At 32.5% G+C, this 19,290-nt stretch overlaps 2 protein-coding genes across 2 annotated transcripts; one reads left to right on the plus strand and one right to left on the minus strand.

Annotated features, from left to right (window-relative positions):
* The first annotated feature begins 5,289 nt into the window (after positions 1-5,289).
* LOC110652381 (cell division cycle 20.2, cofactor of APC complex) lies at positions 5,290-7,633 on the plus strand. The gene is made up of 5 exons (XM_058143711.1): positions 5,290-5,638; positions 5,864-6,142; positions 6,254-6,523; positions 6,634-7,218; positions 7,329-7,633. Exons 1-5 carry the CDS (start codon positions 5,453-5,455, stop codon positions 7,467-7,469), a joined length of 1,461 nt encoding a protein of 486 aa, XP_057999694.1. The 5' UTR covers positions 5,290-5,452; the 3' UTR covers positions 7,470-7,633.
* A 1,291-nt stretch (positions 7,634-8,924) lies between these two features.
* LOC110652383 (probable carboxylesterase 15) lies at positions 8,925-15,321 on the minus strand. Its single transcript, XM_058143713.1, has 2 exons — positions 14,328-15,321; positions 8,925-9,231 (listed from the first exon to the last, which is right to left on the minus strand). Exons 1-2 carry the CDS (start codon positions 14,996-14,998, stop codon positions 8,925-8,927), a joined length of 978 nt encoding a protein of 325 aa, XP_057999696.1. The 5' UTR covers positions 14,999-15,321.
* Between the last annotated feature and the right edge of the window lie 3,969 nt (positions 15,322-19,290).

A 19,290-nucleotide genomic window follows, 5' to 3' on the forward strand; every position in this document is an offset into this window, starting at 1 on the left:
TTACCCATCAGCAACAATTTCATCTATTGAATCTCAACCATAAATAGTACTTCCTCCAACTCATAGTTTAAAACAGTTGCAAGCCTTAGTAGCTAACTCAATTTAACTCCTGTCATTACTCTGTTCATCCTTTCATACTTAATACTAGGTATGCACTTACTGTCATTCTCATATCAGGAAATTATATATGAATTTGTGCCTACTAAACTCTCAATAACTAGGTCTCCTTGACTCAGTTTTTGTTCCTTATATAACCTTCTAGAACCAAAAGCACAAGCTAAACTTGAAAAGAAAGAAAATATCCTCTTATATTCAACTACACCCGATTGTCATATTATAACGTTTCACCTAAGTTTCTTGGTCTTTATCTCCAAATTTCATCATCTCCTAGAACAATTATGCTCTACCTATAAGTTATCATCTGCATAAACCCTTTACCGTACCATTTTCCTTCTTGACATAATATTTTATAATTTATTAACTTTACTTATACTCGACCTATGATTCATATCTATCATCGTTTTTATTGTGCCCTTAACTTTTGTTGATTCCTGAAAGATTTCTCTCACTAATAAATTCTTCCAACACTAATTCCACCCTTATCTAGGGTCATTAATTTGATCCCTTAGGTGACTTTTATTCAACTTCACGCTTACTAACTTCTCTTTCTCTACCTATTTAGGTAGTCCGCAATACCATCGCACACCTTCTAACATTTACTCATTATTATTGTATTCCATACCTCCATCACTTTTCTCACTAATGTGATCCCATTTTGGGTTTTCCATCCTTGTCATTCTCCTTGCCAAGAATAACACTTAGCCTATCCTATATCTTAACTTTGTTCCTTTTATTATGCGCTCTTTAGGTTGTCCTTTCATTTATTTCATTTGTCTTACCCAAAATAGAACTTGACTATTCTATCCCTGGTTCCATTCTTCTTCCTAACATAATAGCTGTACTTGCTAACTATATCTTTTAGAGTCTCTATCGCGTTATCATATGTCTGTGCTACTCAGATTTGGTCCTTTGACCACTCTAGCTAGTACTTCCACTAGCATTTAGATTATATTGCATCTGCAATCAATTGCCCAAACTTTCATTCTGCACTTTCTTTATCCATTGGCCTTCTGTGATTTATCTTCGCTAATTTATTACTCTTAACACTATTATAATTAGATTATACTATTGTTTTGAATAATTTGAAATTAGAAAGGAACTCAGCAAATTACAGTCATACTTTTATTGTATGATCTCTATTCTTATCCTTTAACTTACATAATACCCTTACTACCTCGAGAACTGATTCTGCAGTAATTTTATTTATTATTATTTTTATTATTATTATTATTATTTTCCATGTTTACTCAATTCCAAAACTTAAGATTTCGGGCACCCAAACCCGTCATCCAATTCAAAGGATTTACATCCATCGTGATCTGATTATATATGATTCCTATAATGGAACTTGTATCCTCTCCAGGATACCCGAGCCAACTACTCTCTACCACACTCTACAGTCCCATCTGGGACACTATTCCATAAGTCATCATTATCAGTAATAACCTTGATCCATTACGAAAGATAGGAGTATATCCTAACTTGTTGCAACAAAGGTACTACATATACCACCTTGCCAGAACCATGTCAAGTTAATGACTCTTTTATCATATCATAGCTCTATAAATCATCAATTCATAGTTTCGACCTTCTCTAGGTAGTAGAGTTGTACTTTATTCCATTCTGATACACACAAGGTATACTATTCTAAATCTATAAGTGTCACCTATACTTTGCAACTAGTCCAAACCTCAGTCTAATGGCAACTCTTGATGAAACTCTAGCTCATGCTTTGGGGTGGCGAGTCACGACTCTAGTTATCACCCAACCGTGACCTTTCAATATTCTAACTCTAAACTCTTAGCCAGAGTTCCCAACTCCTCTGCAAATATAGAACTACTGATCGGCATAATCGTACCAAAGCGAAGCCATCTCAAACACCCTCATTATGGAGCACCACGGGGATGCACGCGGCTCTACACAATAATCTCATGTCAGATCAATCTGCGACTACGAGCGGACATCGAGAATATTGTATAGTTACTACGATACGTCCTGACAAACTAGGTCTCCTAATTTCTTATCTCTCCTGAATCTTCTATTATCACAAACTTATTCTGACTGGGTCATCTACTGATGACTGCCAGTAGTGGTATCCTCATCCTTATCTAGGGCAACTATACTTTTAAGACTCACTTTTATGTACTCGTGTCTTACACAAAATGGGCACACCATTTAAACCCATACTGACAAAAATATAACATTTCTTGGAGTACGTATCCTCATGATAGATCTCACATGTCTACTAACTCTATTTCACATTTCGTACTCCACAAAAATCAAGACACTAAGCGAGGTAATCTTATATTTCCAGGTATAACGTAGAATCTAGAAACAAAGAATTAAGGAAAAGACAAATGAATCCTATACTCGCATGTGACTCAAAGTAGACTCTTCCCAACAATTAGATAAATTTTCCCTATGAATCTGGAGCCTAAGCTCTGATACCACATTTGTCACGACCCAACCTATGGGCCGAACCGGCACTAGGACCTGGGCCAGCCTAAAGCCCCCGAGGCCCGTAGTAAGCCTTAACTATTCATTTACCCAACTCTAAGGCCCATTGGGCCCAAATTCAAGAAAACAAACGGACAGAGTCCGGCCATAAAATGGACTTTCCAACGGGGAGTTTTCGACTCACCCGACCTGTAAACACAATAAACCTTCCATTGGGGAGCTCAGCTCACCCTCCACATACTCATCAACATAATAATAAATGGGAGCTGAGCTCCCTCATCCAATCCATCAAAACAGACTTAAAATATTAAGTTTACGTTCAACATGAATATAATATTACATCAAATTCAAATAATTATCGCTAACACATGCGAAATTCTAGGAGTAAATAAAATTACACAAATATCAATAAACAACTGCAGTATAAAAGCGAGTTAACCTGAATAAATATCCTCATCCTCAGTAAAATTTTTGAACAGTGAGTGGCTCGACTCTGAGAGTAAAATATCAATTTTAACCATAATCCCTATAACTATTTAAAACTAATGCACTCGTAGAGTGAAATGCAACATCAACAACATTTTCACATCATAGCATCAAAAGGTAATTTGGAGCACTCACACACCAGTAGTATCAATCATAACATATGGGAGTGATCCCCATATCCTCTCTTAAATCCAACTGGTGCCGAATTACTCAAGCTCGGACTTCCACTTAATAACCAAATCGAGGGTCCCAGTAATTACTCAAGCCGTGACTACCCCTCGAAGGAACGTCCCAGCGAATTACTCAAGCCGTGACTACCCCGTCCTATCCATAGTCCACACCACATCGCACGCACGCCAACGCATGCACACTGCTCCAAATTACCACAACAACATCCATGGCATATTAACAGTTATGAATGCAACATAAATCGTGCCTAGAGTTTAACTAAATAAATATATGCATATAAGTGATGCATGGGCATCTTTGAACATATAATAATATCGAAATTACAATTAAAATTAATATTTTACTCACAACTTGACGACAAATTACCAGGCCGGGAGGAGGAAGAAGGCTATCGGCTCACGACAATCATATTACATTTATTTAATACAATCGACTCAATACAAATAAAGAAAAAGACCAATTACGTCCTAAGTCGTACTGTAAAATTCGCAGTCCCTATACCTAGGACCTACCCAACTTTGCAAAAGGCTAAAACGCACTTCTATACTCACAATCCATACATCAACAGTTCAATCATATCACACAATTTCTACAGGCCCATCAAATCAATCATCCATCACAATACGCAAAATTTCAATTTAATCCTTATTATTGATCATTTTTGCAAAACCTACCCAAACAAGCTCTAAAAATTATAAAACTTTGCCTTGATCTTAGCAATATTACTAAGCTATTGCAAAAAGAAAAGTAATTAACTAAGATACCAAGAATATATTATGGATTTTTAAAACTATATAAGCAATATAAAATTAAGTAAAATCTAGGTTCGGGTTTACCTTTGAAGATTCCGACTTCGGGGACGCGCCGATGCCCGAGCCAAAACCTCGATCCAATCTGCAAACTTTTCCGGTAGTAATTCATTCGGGCCTAAATTCATGATCCCACAACATTTCATAATTCACTCTCTTAACTATTATACCATAGATTTGACTATATAAATCACTATTCAGTTCGGTTCGGTTTAACTGATTTTTTCTCTTCAAGATCGAACCGAACCGAAATATACCAAACTAGAAACAGAACGAATATATATATATTTTTTTTTTTGCATTATATATTTCAAATATAATTATATTATATATATTTGTATAAATTAAAACCGAACCGAACTGAACCGATTAAATTTTAAAACCAAACCAATTGAACCGAATTAACTCGATTCGATTCGATTTTTCAATTTGAACCGAATTCTGCTCAGTCCTATTCATTCGCACAGTAATATATTATTATTTTTATTAAAAAAATAAAAAAAAATTCCCACGGAAAATTCACCCTGCCTTGCTTCTCCAGTGGGAAGTCCTCAATCCAATTCAAAACTACTATGGGGGCAAGAGGGAGGTCCCAATCCAACCCATTATCATTCCTACCTAGATTGGCTTGTTGCGTTGGAACGACCCCCCATGGTAACACCCCAAAGCAGTGTTTCTCTTCCTCTTCCTCACTACAAAACAGGTGCTTAATGTTAATTAAAAAGAAAAAAAAATCTTTAAAGTTTTCTATAGTTACACTTTAGCTTTCAATTAAATTATATTTGATCTTTAAATTTATTTATTTAGTTATTTTTTTAATAACAAATTGGTTATGTTACAGCGATGATGTTCTTCCATGAATTCAAGAATTCAAGACTAAAGAGGCTCTTATTGATGTTCTTCGCTCAAAAAATCAGACTACGGCTCCCTGCTGTAAATAGTTCTTAAACCCTGCGGTCTGGGTTGTTGCGTTGGAACGACGCCGCATAGTAACACTCCAAAAGGCCGTGTTTGAGCTCGTCACGGCGCCGTTTGTCTTACGTGTTCTGGCTATTGAAGTCACCGTCTTAACTTGACTATTTGTCAAATTACCAAAAGACCCTGGATCAGTATGAGGGTCCATGGCGGTTACTTCGAGGGACGTATCCGTCAAACTATGTTGCAACGGCACATTATTATTAATAAGGCATGAATCTGTAACCCAATTCAAAAATTTAAAAGAATCCTCCTCCAAGCCAAGAAACAATGGAGAATTGATCAATCTTTCGTCTTCAATCCATTTTTTTTTTAATTCTTGATAATTCTCTATCGAACAATACATTCTTTCGAATTGGCAGCAACACAATCATCAATCTTCTCAACCTCTCATTCTCTATCTCTGCATTTTCTCTATGTTAATTTCGTCTTCTTTTTTCCTTTTTAATTATAGGTTCTTGTGTTTTGCAGGCTTGGTTTCTTGTTTTTTCTGTCTCTGTCTCTATCTCTCTCTTGGGTTCGTTATGTATCCAAGATTGATGTGCTCTTCTACCGATATTCAAACTCGAAGCCCTCTTCAAAGGAAAAACTCCCGCGAAAATGTAAGCGAATTGTTAAGGTTTTCTTTTCTTGGATTCATTAACGCATTTTTATTTCCTTTAGTTTTTCATACCAATTAATCCTTACTCTTGCTTCATGATTCTTTCTTCAAAGGAAAAACCCAGAATTTCCTATTTAAATTTTGGTGGGTAATAATCCGCTCTCAAATTTGAAGATTTTGAATTTGATGATAGTCTTCTGATTCAATCTCCTTTGCAAATCAACAGTTGGATAGATTTATACCGAATCGGTCAGCAATGGACATGGATTATGCACATTACATGCTGACAGAAGGGAGGAAAGGCAAGGAGAAGCCCGCTGTTTGGAGTTCACCGTCAAGCGAACCATACCAGAAGTTGTTGGCTGACACATTCAATATCACCGCCGGGAGACGCATTTTGGCATTCAAGAACAAACCACCTGCTTTTGTGAACCCAATCCCGCAAGAGCTCTTTTCATCATTTCATCAACCTAAAATTGTCAAGCGCCGGCGCTACATTCCTCAGGCACGTTCATATTCTATCTAGTCCTTTAATATATAGAGATTTCCCTATATAGATTGAATTTAGCTATAATTTTTTTTTTATGTGCCTAAATACTTGGAACTGATTTCACAGAGTCCAGAGAGGACATTGGATGCGCCAGAGCTAGTGGATGATTTCTACTTGAATTTGCTAGACTGGGGTAGCAGCAATGTCCTTGCAATTGCTCTCGGAGACACAGTGTACCTATGGGATGCTTCAAATAGGTCTACCTCTGAACTTGTTACTGTTAACAGTGAGGATGGTCCTGTTGCTAGCATCAGCTGGGCTCCAGATGGGTGTCACATTGCAATCGGCTTGAGCAATTCCGATATCCAGATATGGGACTGCAATAGTAATCTACGGGTATGTAATGTAGCAGTGCTATTTCCGATTGGTTTTCAACTGTCATTGATTACCTTCTTTTGGATTTGATATATTCTTTTTGCTGACTTCTTTCCATGTCACAATTCAAGCATGTACGAACATTAAGAGGTGGCCACCAATTACGAGTAAATTCCCTGGCCTGGAACAATCACGTTCTTACTACTGGAGGAATGGATGCAAAAATCATCAACAATGATGTGAGAGTAAGAGAACACGTTGTTGAAACATACCGGGGACACCACCAGGAAGTTTGTGGACTGAAATGGTCAGTTTCAGGCCAGCAGTTAGCAAGTGGCGGGAACGATAACCTTCTTTTCATATGGGACAGATCGATGACCTCTTCAAATTCACCAACGCAATGGCTTCACAGGTTTGAAAATCACAGAGCTGCAGTGAAGGCCCTTGCTTGGTGTCCCTTCCAGAGCAGTCTACTGGCCTCTGGTGGAGGTGGGGGTGACATGTGCATTAAATTCTGGAACAGCCATACTGGCTCTTGCTTGAATTCAGTAAATACTGGCTCACAGGTTTGTGCTCTCCTTTGGAATAAGCATGAAAGTGAATTACTCAGCTCTCATGGGTTTACAGAGAATCAGCTCATTCTGTGGAAATATCCGTCAATGGTAAAGATGTCTAAGCTCACCGGGCATACATCTAGAGTCCTCTTCATGACTCAGGTACCTATAATGAATCAACTAAATCTTGACATTTTTTTTTGTCCTTTGCTATTGCAGCTAGATTTGAAAAGTACTGATTTCTCTCATATTACTATTCTGATTTTCTGCAGAGCCCAAATGGATACACAGTGGCAACTGCAGCTGGGGATGAGACCTTGCGTTTCTGGAATGTGTTTGGAGACCCAGAAGTAGCTAAACCTGCATCGAAGGCTAATCCTGAGCCATTTGCTCATGTATCTCGCATCCGTTGATAACAAGCTGGGCGCTTGGGTCTTGGCAAGGATAATCACCATCCTGATGAACAATATAATTTACTACTGTCAATTAGTGTACATTAACATGCTAATGCAGGATTCACAAAATCACAATGCACTTTGATATATAGTGAAGGCACAGGAACAATATTAAAGAAAAAGGTCTTCACAAAATATTTTTTAAGTAGAATATGGACTACATATGGAAGTAGTTTTCCTCAGGAAATTAGGATTATGTTTTCCCAGAAAAGTTAGCCAGGAAGAAAAGAACTAAAACCAAGAAAATTGGAGGGAGTGCTTTCCCAGAACGAATTCTTTTGCTAGTTGGCTTGTACATTTTACTCTATCTCCACAGGCCTGTCCATATATTGCAAAATCCTCCAAAAGTTGTTCTTCATCTCATGCAACAACTTATAACAAAAGTAACTTTTCCTAAAATAAATTCAGTTGATTAAATTTGAATTTCTATTTTTATCTAATTGATTATTTTTTTTTTTTAAAACTGCAATGGAGAATTGCGTTTCATGGCTTACTGGGCAAAATACAATTACAGAGCAAAGAGAAGGGTAAAGCTCACAAATTGAATCCCATACAGCAACCCTAAACCCAAAACAGTACACCTTGGATACCAGCACACAAACACCACAAATCACCCAAAACCCATCTCAGTATCGTTAGAGCTGGAACTAGAGTGGAGACAAGTGAGAAGAACTAAAAGCTTCAAATGACGACAAAACGCCCACAAGTTTCCAAATATACATACAAAAGCTTGCATATGCTCCAAACAACTTCGGGATCAAATCACTTGCTCTACCGCTAGACGTTAAAGTTGAGCAAGCCAATCAAAAGGGTCCACTGAAAGGGAAAGTGGGCGTAACACTCAGTAATCCCCCACAAAGTTGAAATAGAAGGTTTATGATGACAAGTATAATGAATTTATTTTTCTCCATTTATATATTACACCTTCACAAGAAATGTACATGCTATATATATTACAAACTTTAGCATCCTCAACTCTAATACAATAAACCCTAACTGCTAATAGTTGCTAGATTTTCGGTTACCAACTTTGTAAGAATATATAGTACCAACTTTGTAAGGACAGATTGATCAAGACAAAGTTCGGATAGAGATCAATTTGATAGAGACGAGCTCTATTTGACATGGACACAAGACAAGTTGTTAGAAATAGTGGCGGATCATCGCCTAGAATCACACTGATAAGGAGAGTACTTTCTTTCACTGTGATATTGGTCGTCAAAAGCCTTCTCTGACTTGAGCATTGGAGTGGATGCCATTGGGCCACTCACCTTTGTGTTTTCAGAGAACTCAACATCTAGTTAAGCTGTACTGGAGACCCAAGAATGCCAAGCAGCATCAAATATATATATATATATATATATATATATATATATATATATATATATATATATATATATATATATATATAATTTAAGCAGAGTTCTCAAGCATGAACTTCTTGATGAGTTCAATAACGTCATTTGCAGATTCAGAGAATGGATCATCCGTGAAGAAACCATGCTGCTTTCCCTCAAATTCAAGGTACTGAATTTTCTTCCCCATTTCTTCTAACCTTTTAGCATAGTCCTCAACCCTATCTTTCAACAATTCATCGCTACCAACCAACACCAATATCGGATCAAGAGCAACTGGTTCAAGATTCAAGCTAGCTGGTCCAAATGGGTTCGCCAATGGGTGCTCTCTACTTTCTCCAACAGGCATAGAAAGTCTCCAAAATCTGCATGTGATAGTGAAAAAGAAAATCAAAAACCTTTTAGGGTAAATGATCGATTATTATATCGAACACAGAAAGAAGTATATATGTAATTATGCATGTTTCTAATTGTAAAAGTTTCTTCAATTGTTGGAGAACATAAGATAAAGAGTAAGAAGGCAGTAGCTATATGATCACATAATATGTATCTTGCACTGGGCACTAACTCATAAAATGTGAATTTTTGGCCTTTGTCATCATGTCACTTTCTTACTCAGAAGGGATATTCTAAAAGAAAAGTTCAGTCAGCTCCTTTTAGATGAATCTACAAAAACCAAAATTACCCTTCTTTCATGATTAATGTGCATGCACATATAAATCCAATAATTGAATAATTATTGTGTTATAATTAACATATGTGATAAGATATATTGGTTTTGTTTGTTTCGCAAAGTGAAAATATTTTTTAGAAAAATAAATTATTTTTTATTATTTAGTATATATGACATTAAGAATCAATTGACAATTAATTAAAATTTTTACAAAAATTCAGTGAAAAAAAACTAAAAAGATACTAATTAGTCTTTAGTTCTGGTGATCCAGAAGTCTAAGTGGGTACACAATAAAAAAAGACTAATGATAATCAAGTAAACATAAGAAAAAATAACTTTTCAATCTTAAAATAAAAAGTTATTTTTCCTAAATTGAAAAAATAATTTCCTTCCAATATTTTGTTTTATTGCTTTTAAAAAAGAAAAATTTCAACCAACTACCAGTTGGTCTAGCGGGATGAGGCACTAAGTCCCTTAAGCAACGTCCGCGGTTCGAATCTTGACGATGTGGATGGAGCCAACTGGGTTGGGAGGATCGCCCCCATAATGGACCTCTGCAGTACCCGATCCGAATTAGTCAGCTAGTGGGCCGGACACCGGGTGGTCTAGACCGAAAAAATATATATATATATATATTTTTCATAAAATAAATGGAGTTTTAATCTAGGTATAAAAAGAAATTTCTTTATATTATATAGGGTTAATTAAAAAAAATAAAATTTATTAATTTTTACAATTAAGCTATAAAATTTATATAATTATCAATTAAATCCTCACATTTGATTAAATTCTCAAATTGATTTTATTGTCAATAAATTATTAATATACTTAATAAAAATTTCACATCAATTATCATTTGATCATTGGAGAAATCATATAAAAACCTCAAATTAATCCCAATTCATTATAAGTCTTCAAAATCTATTGATATAATCTCCCAATGCAAAAGTTATTAATTCAATACATATCATGTAACACTCCTAATTTTTAAATTTATTATTTTTGGGCAAATATTGATGTTTTAATTTTATTTAAATTTTAGGAAATTATTTGAGATTTTTTTTTGAATTTTTGAAATCAGGTTTGATTTCCCAAAAATATAAAATTTTGATAATTTTTAAAAATTAATTTAAAGACCACGTGGCAAAACTAAAAATATATTTGGAGTCTACAAATTTTTCTGAGTTTTCTAGAATTTTTTTGAAATTTTTGAGCCTTGTTTTTGGTCCCAAGGTAGAGTAAAAATTCAAAATTTTATATCATGAATCCTTCTTCCTTTTTCTTTTCTTCCTCTCTCCCGTTTTCTCTCTCCTCTCACCTCCCCCGTCGGCGCCTCCCTCTCCCACACCACTGGCCCCTCTCCACTCCTCACCACCCACACATGCCCGCCCGCGCGCAACGCCGCCTTGCTTGCCGCGGACAGCCACCGCTTGCTGCGCCGCCGCCCTTTCCGCCAAAACCATCGCGGCCCCACCATTTTTGGGTCTTATGTCTAAACCCATATACACCTTGAAAGCTTTCCATAGACACCAAGAACACCAAAATCCATCGAGCGGTTTGTCCAATTTTTGTCCAGAAAATTTTAGCCCATTTTGACTTTTAGGCTAGATTTCTTGCAAACCGTGAAACCCCCAAAAAAAAAAGAGTAAGCAAGCGCTCCACTCCGAGACTTAAATATAAATTTTGAAATTTTTCGATGGGTCTCACGGAACTTCGCAGTGTTTTTCCGAGCATTAAATGAGCTTAGAAAATTCAGTAAAAATTTATGTACCAACTTCCGTGTTGTGGGCTTCATGTAGTATCATCAATTCGCGAAAATTCGGTGATGAGTGATGCATGAATTCGCCGAACGATTGCACAAGCAAAAGTCTCCAAATTTTTCATAATTTTCTAGTACTTAAATGGGATTAAAAATCCATAAAATATTCGTGGTAGCTCAGAAAATTATGATTCTTTTTGCAATAGCCTATTAATATTGCTAAGGAACTCGAGGCAAAGTTTTAGAATTTTTAGAGCTTATTTGGGTAGTTTTTGCAAAAATGATCAATTATAAGGACTAAACTGTAAAATTACATGTTGTGATTGAGGATTGTTTGGATAGGCCCAGGAGGGGCTGTGTGATGTGATTGAGTTGTGAGTATATGAATTGTGAATATAGAAGTGCGTTTTGAGCCCTTTTGCAGGTTGGGTAGGTTCTAGGTATAGGGGAGACTCTGTCAAATTTTTGGCACTACTTAGAATGTATTTGGTCTTTTCTTAATTTGTATTGAGTCAAATTTATTAAATGATTGTAATAAAATTGTCAAGTGAGCCGGGACAACCTTCTTCCTCCGCCCAGCCGCCACAGTAATTGCTGTCAAGTTTGTGAGTAAAATATTAATTTTAATTATAATTTCGATATTATTATGTGTTTAAGCATGCCCATGCATCACTTATATGTATGTATCTATATAGTTAAACTCTATGCACGTTTTATGTTGCATTCACAACCCATTAAAAGTATATGAATGTTATTGTGGTATTTGAAGCGGTGTGTGCGTCGTTTGCATGTGATGTGGTGTTGACTATGGATGTTCTTCACTGGACCTCGATTTGGTTATTTAAGTGAAAGTCAGTTCTTGATTAAGAGAGTCAGATAGGGATCGCCCATATATGTATTGTTTGACATTATCGGGTGCATGAGTGTTCCAAATTACCTTTTTGCTGTTATGATGTGAAATTATTACTTATGTTGCATTTCACTTTACAGGGTGCATTAGCTTTAGATAGTTATAGAGATTATGGTTAAAATTGATATTTTACTCTCTCGTCGACGCGCTTCTCTCGGTCAATATTTTCCGTCCGTGCCCAGAGGATATTTTTGAGGTTAACCTGCTTTTCTCCCTCGCAGGTCGTTTAATAATGGTTGTATAAACCTGTTAACTCTAGAATTTCCGCATGTGTTAGAAATATTTATTTGAATTGGGTCTGTAATATAAATTTTTATTTTGGACCTGTAAACTTATTATTTTATGCATGTTTGATGAATTGGATGAGGGATCTGATATATGATTTATTTTTATGACATTTGAGTATGTGGAGGGTGAGCTGAGCTCCCCAATTGATTATTTATTGTGTTTACAGGTCGGGTGAGTCAAAAACTCTCCGTTGAAAGGTCCATTTTATGACCGGACCCTGTCCGGTTAAATTCTTGAAATTGAGCCCAAATGGGCCTTAGAGTTGGGTTAATGAATAGTTAGGCTTACTACGGGCCTCGGGGGCTTTAGGCTAACCCAGGTTCTAGTGCCGGTCCGGCCCATAGGTTGGGTCGTGACATATCACATGGCAATTATTAGGTGATGATGACATGTGCCTATCCATCACTTTGAAGAAAAAGTGGTAACCCTAATCTATAAGATATAATTATATTGATTGAAAAAGATTATCAATATCATCCGTCAATTAGGAGGTAAAAATTCACTAGTCTAGATGTCTGATATATGATTTGTGTTATGCTAGGAATGGCAAAGGAAAAGATATCTCTTAAAATTATCCTATTAGAATATAAATTTAAATTTGGTTAATATTCTCAAAATTTAAATTCGTCTTAAATTTAATTAAAATTTATTTTTAACTATTTGAATCAATTATAAACTTGATTATTATTACTTAACAAATATTTAAATTTATTTAATTTTATATATTTTAATTAATAATCTATATAATTTTTTTAATTAATAGTTTATATTTTAAAAATTTAATAATTTAATACAATATTTTAATTACATTTTATATAAAATAAAATATATAAAAATTTATAAATATTATTATAAAACTATATAATTTATACTTAATTAAATATTTATATAAATATATTCTATAATTAATACTCAATATATAAAACACGAGCACAATTTAAATTCATCATAAGTATTAAATTTTAAATTTAAATTTAACTATTTGAATCAATTCCAAACTTGATTATTATTGCCTAACAAATATTTAAATTTATTTAATTTTATATATTTTAATTAATAATCTATATAATTTTTTTAATTAATAATTTATATTTTAAAAATTTAATAATTTTATAAAATATTTTAATTTCATTTTTACAAAATAAAATATATAAAAATTTATAAATATTATTATAAAAATATATAATTTATACTTAATTAAATATTTATATAAACATATTTTATAATTAATAGTCAATATATAAAACACAAATTCAATTTAAATTCATAATAAATATTAAATTTTAAATTTAAATTTATTTTAAATTTAATTATATATTTGGTAAATTCATTCTATTAAAATTTTGTATTGAATATTCAAAAATCCTATTCGAATATTCGAAAAGCCCTATCCGTTGGAATGTCTATGATATGCCTGCACTGAACAGCACAGCTTCGATTAATGCACAAATTAATAAGTTTTCAAATCATTGTCACAAACCATAAAGCAAAATGATGTGATACACAATTATTGGCCTATGTGTACCCCTAGACGACATATCATCAGTATCAAAAATCCATGAAAATGAACGTAGACCAATGTGTCACCTGATAATTCATGTAATTATTATTATTTTTTTTTAAAAAAAATCTTATTTTGAAATATAAATTATAATTATTTTATTAAATAAAAGTTATTGATTTGTCATTCTTTCATTATAAATAAGACAAATTCAAATATAAAATCATTAGCCACCAAAAGTAGACATATACGCACATAGATTATAGATGGATGTGTTAGTGGGTGCTGGGAGATCGATCTTGAGCCCCCAAATAATGAGAAATAATTTACCTGTCAAGAATCTCTAGATTCAGCAAATGTTCACTAGGGCCTTCCTCTGACTTTGTCCTAGCAAGCCCACCAAAAAATGGCGCCAACAGGATATAACCTCGCACACGAACCGGCGCCAACCCACTCGAACCAGCACCAAGCCGAACCGCCAAGTGGTGTGCGATATTACCCCCAGAAGAGTCACCCAAAACAAAAACCTGCTCAAAATCTACTTCACCATTACTCAGCCATGCATGACCACCATTTTCACTCCTCAAAGCTTGAGCTTGCAGCCATTGCATGGCACTAATTCCATCCTCCATAGCTGCCGGCAACCTATGCTCGGGCGCCAAACGATAGTCCGGTGCAACAACAAGAGCGTTGAGCCCGGAAGCTAGCCGCAGACAGCAGTTGTGACAGTTAGGCCACAAGCGAGAGCCTACACAGAAACCACCGCCATGAATGAAAAATAAAATGGGAAGTTTGTTGTTTGAGGGTGATATCAACATGGGTTTGTAGAGACGGAGATGAAGGTTGTGAGTTTTGTCGAAGAGACAATCACTGAAGAGGATGGAGGTGTTATTGTTGACGGGTAGATTGAAATCTATAGTTTTGGACCTAAAAATGGTACCATCACTGAAGAGTTGGAGGACACCCATGCAGTCTTCTACTATATGAGGGAGAGAACTCATTCTTTTTGTTGTGTTTTTGGTTTCTTTGTTCTTCTCTTAGGGATATGAATATGATAGTTTGGCAATGGAGATGCATATATAGGGAAGAAGAAGGGAAGGAGGAGAATAATAAGAGTAGAGGAGAATTTTTTAGAGGAGAAGAGTAATTGTGTAATTTAAAGAGGATTATCATGCAAGGGGTTGGCCAATTGCATATGCTTAAGTAGAAGGCCATTGGTTCATCTTGTTGTTTTGAACAATGACCATAGATAAGGTTGGTGGGTGTGGTGGTAATCTTTGTTTATAGGGTTGAAAATGCATGCCATGTGATTCTTTGGCCATTAATTTGAGTTTGGTAATGTTGTGAATTAGACCTTTTAACCCTTTATATTTTTTTATTATATATTTGCCTCAAATCTTATTTATTATATATATATAGACATTCATCAATTAAATATATAAATTTTATATATTTATATATTAAATTTATAATAGATCATATTTAAATAATTTTTTTTTATAATTTTCATTATTATATATAATATTTTAGTTTCATGTCAATTGAATTATTGATTCAATTATTTTAAATTATTATTACTCAATAATTTATCCTTTCCAAATTATAACCATTCAACACTTTTCTATTCTTTTTTATTTTTTTTCTAATATAATATTTTAATGATCATATATATATGATCATTCAGTGTATACGAACTATATATTTCTCATTAGACTATAGTGATAACTAGTTAAAACTTTCTCCTTTTAAATTCAATGTATATGAACTATTTCTGGAATTATTATTTTTCATATTATTAATAATTTATTTATCTATTTTAATGATTCATTTGTTTGTTTATTTAATTACTTGACATTTGTCAATATATTCTAATTTTAATAATTGTAATTTGTCCTTTATGTTTAGTTTTTGTCTAAAAAAAATTACTCTCTCCACACCATTATAATAGATGATTAAAAAATATTAATTATATTTTTTAACTTTATCCTTAACTATTACTATTCCAATGCATTTATTTTTTTTTAAGTAATTTTTTACATTTCAACAATATAAAGATATTTTAATCCATTATTAGTATTTTTTTATAAGAATAATATTATTCAATTATTTTTTTTTAATTTTTATGAAAAATTTTAAAAAAAATTATTGAAATAAGACAAAAGGAGTAGTTATCACGTATTGACTTTGTGGTGATGACTAGGCCAACCCCTTCATTAATAGATATTATTATTTTAAGGAAAATTCTTGTCTTTGTGCCAGTGACCTATGCCAACCCCTTCCACTAGTAAGTAGTACGATTTTAAAGAAACTTCTTATTCGGTGTATTATAAATTTAATTAAAAAATTTTATAATTTTAATAATTTAAATTCTAATTTTTATATTCAAAATTACTTAATTTTAAAAATAATAATAATTCTAAATTTTTAAATAAAAATGATATTATTGACATCAAAATAATACTAACAACAAATCTAAAGGATGAAATTAAAAGGAAAAAAAAAATCCATTGAAAAATTAACAGTTTACCTGTTGATAGAAACCCAAACCATAAACATTAATGAAATAAATGACAGAAGTTGAAATGGGCAGTGTTTGAGGGAACGGAAATCCGAAACACAAGGGCGAAAGACACAGACTGTTGGGGAGTTTGAGATTGAAGAAATGGAGAGAGAAGCACCGAAAGGTTTCATTTAGAATAAATTATTTTTAAGAAAAAAATTTAATTAAATTTTTATATAATTATACTTAATTTTTATTTATCTTAAAATATTTTTTTAATTAGATGGTATTATATAAATATGGTTTTAAATAACAATAAGTGTTATAATTATTTTACATTGATGTAAAGTTGTTGGATAATTGTGTTATAAGTTACAAAGTTAAAGGACAATGAAACGCAATGCTGAATTTGTCCATATTATGTTTAACTGAAAAATCGATTATTGCCAAAGGAATTTTACTATATAAAAAATTTTATATTATATTTTTAAGTTGAAAGACTGTAATATTATAAGTTGATAAAATTTATCAAAGAATGGGAAGGAAAAAGAAGGGAAAGGATAAGAGACATAGATATTGGGGCTGTTTAAAATTATTTATATTTGAAATAAAGAATCTTAAAAACACCCATACCAAAACTATATAAAGTTATGATAATGGATCCTATAAATATTCAAAATCCCAGACCATGAAGTGTAGGATGAGGCCTTCATATCATGGTTTATAGAGAGATTGTTCTTCCTCTTAAAAAAATAACAATAATAAAAGAAAATCAGGCAAATAAAATTATATTATAAAAATAAAATAATGTAATAAAATCAAAGCAAACATAGCAAAATATATAGTGTTGCTGATGCCTAATACTTTTCCTTAACTTATGTTCAAATTTACTAATAAAACAAAATTTTAAAGATTAAATTATTTTAAATTAAAAACAATTAATGGCAAAAACTAATTTGCTAACATAATTAAACTTTCAGAATCAAGTTGTTACTAAAAAGTATATCAGAGACTAATATTTGAATATTGCTAAAATCAGAGATTTAATTATAAATTATCCTTATTTTTAATTAAATTTGAAAGAAATAAGAATCATGCACACCTCTAATATTTAGATTTTTAATTTCTTGTTCCATAGAAACTACAAATTATTCACATTTTCAAATAAGAGCTATGATACATCAAAATGCTTTCATTGAAGGGTATACAATGCTAGAGATATATATTTGACATATTAAATCATTCTAATAAAGAGAATGTCTTACACACTATTTTTTTAATGTGTTGGACACATGTTTAATAATTCATAAATTTTTATAACAAATATTTTTAAATGTTAATAAAATAAAGAAAATATTTTTTTTAAATTAAAATAAATAGAAGAAATTCATATTACAAGTATACCACTTAAATTCTCAGAAAATTAAAAGAAATTGAATTGGATACTAGCTAGATTTAAAGGAAAGGCATATAAAGGGATTGAATTGAGTTGATAATGTTAACACATAAATCCAACCACAACAATTAAAATCAATTCAATTGAACAAATTACAAGTGAGGGTTATGCATTCAATCTTTTCTGATAATAAAAATAAAATCATTGTATTCCACAAAGTGATGACAAAATTAATGATAAATTAAAATAGTTTGTTCCATGCAGTATCATTAAATTCAATAAAATGCAATACACAACCGAGTTAATCAAGCGAAAAATGAAATTTTGATTTATCATTTAAAATAATATTTAATTATAATTACATGTAACTCTTTTATTGAGGGATTATAATTATATATAATATACAAAATTGCATCTAAACTCTTGTATATAAATTTTAACTCTCAGGTAAATGCTATATATGACTAAGGTTACCATTTATCAGTTCAGAATTTAGACTTTAGATGTGTCACTGTCTTCTAATATCATTGAAATAAACCTCACTGATCACAAGAAAGCTAATTTCATACCCACATACATAACACATCAAAAACTGCACAAAACCTTCTACTGGTGGATAAAAATAACACTAATTAAATAAAAATTAATTATATATTAAAAATACATAAGTAGACGAAGATAAATGAAATCATTACATCTTACTAATAATTAATGGACTCAAACAATACTTTTTTCTTAAGATTGACTACCACAATAATGTGAAATAGAACCTAAGACGCATGCAAAATCAGTTTCCATCTAATTTGATTCTTGGCCATTGAATATTATGCCTTCGTAAAGAAGAACAAACAAACTTCTAAAAGCTTTCATAACAGTCCACTTGCAAATAATCTCTTTGTCGACAACCCTCAATTACCTTATCTTAATATAACCCAGTACTGCACATTCGTTATTCTTTTTATGTATAGAGCAATTCAATCACTTGTCTAAGTTTATATTAAAATTGAATTAAAATGTCAGTTAACTAGCATATCAACCCCAATTGAGTTGTAGGTTTCAGATGTCCATAATTCTCTGTATTAGATTAACATAATCTAATTGTCAAGTGATACCTTATGATTGCACTTGAGGGGGAAGTATTGAGAATATCCCACATAAGGAGTAAATAAAAGTGAATAGGTAAATATAAACAGTTGGATTGTAATATTTAAGTGCCTAATTATTTTAATGTGTAAAATAATTTAATCACTTAAATAAATATGTATTAAATTGAATTGAAATGTAATTTAATCAGCGTTCTCCAAAATTTAACATATTCTCCTCTTATCATTTTCACAACTAGATATGGCTTATGCACATTATTTGAACATGTGCCATTAACTACTAGCCTAATGATA

This window comes from Hevea brasiliensis, chromosome 3 (assembly GCF_030052815.1).
Source record: "Hevea brasiliensis isolate MT/VB/25A 57/8 chromosome 3, ASM3005281v1, whole genome shotgun sequence".
Taxonomy (NCBI): domain Eukaryota; kingdom Viridiplantae; phylum Streptophyta; class Magnoliopsida; order Malpighiales; family Euphorbiaceae; genus Hevea; species Hevea brasiliensis.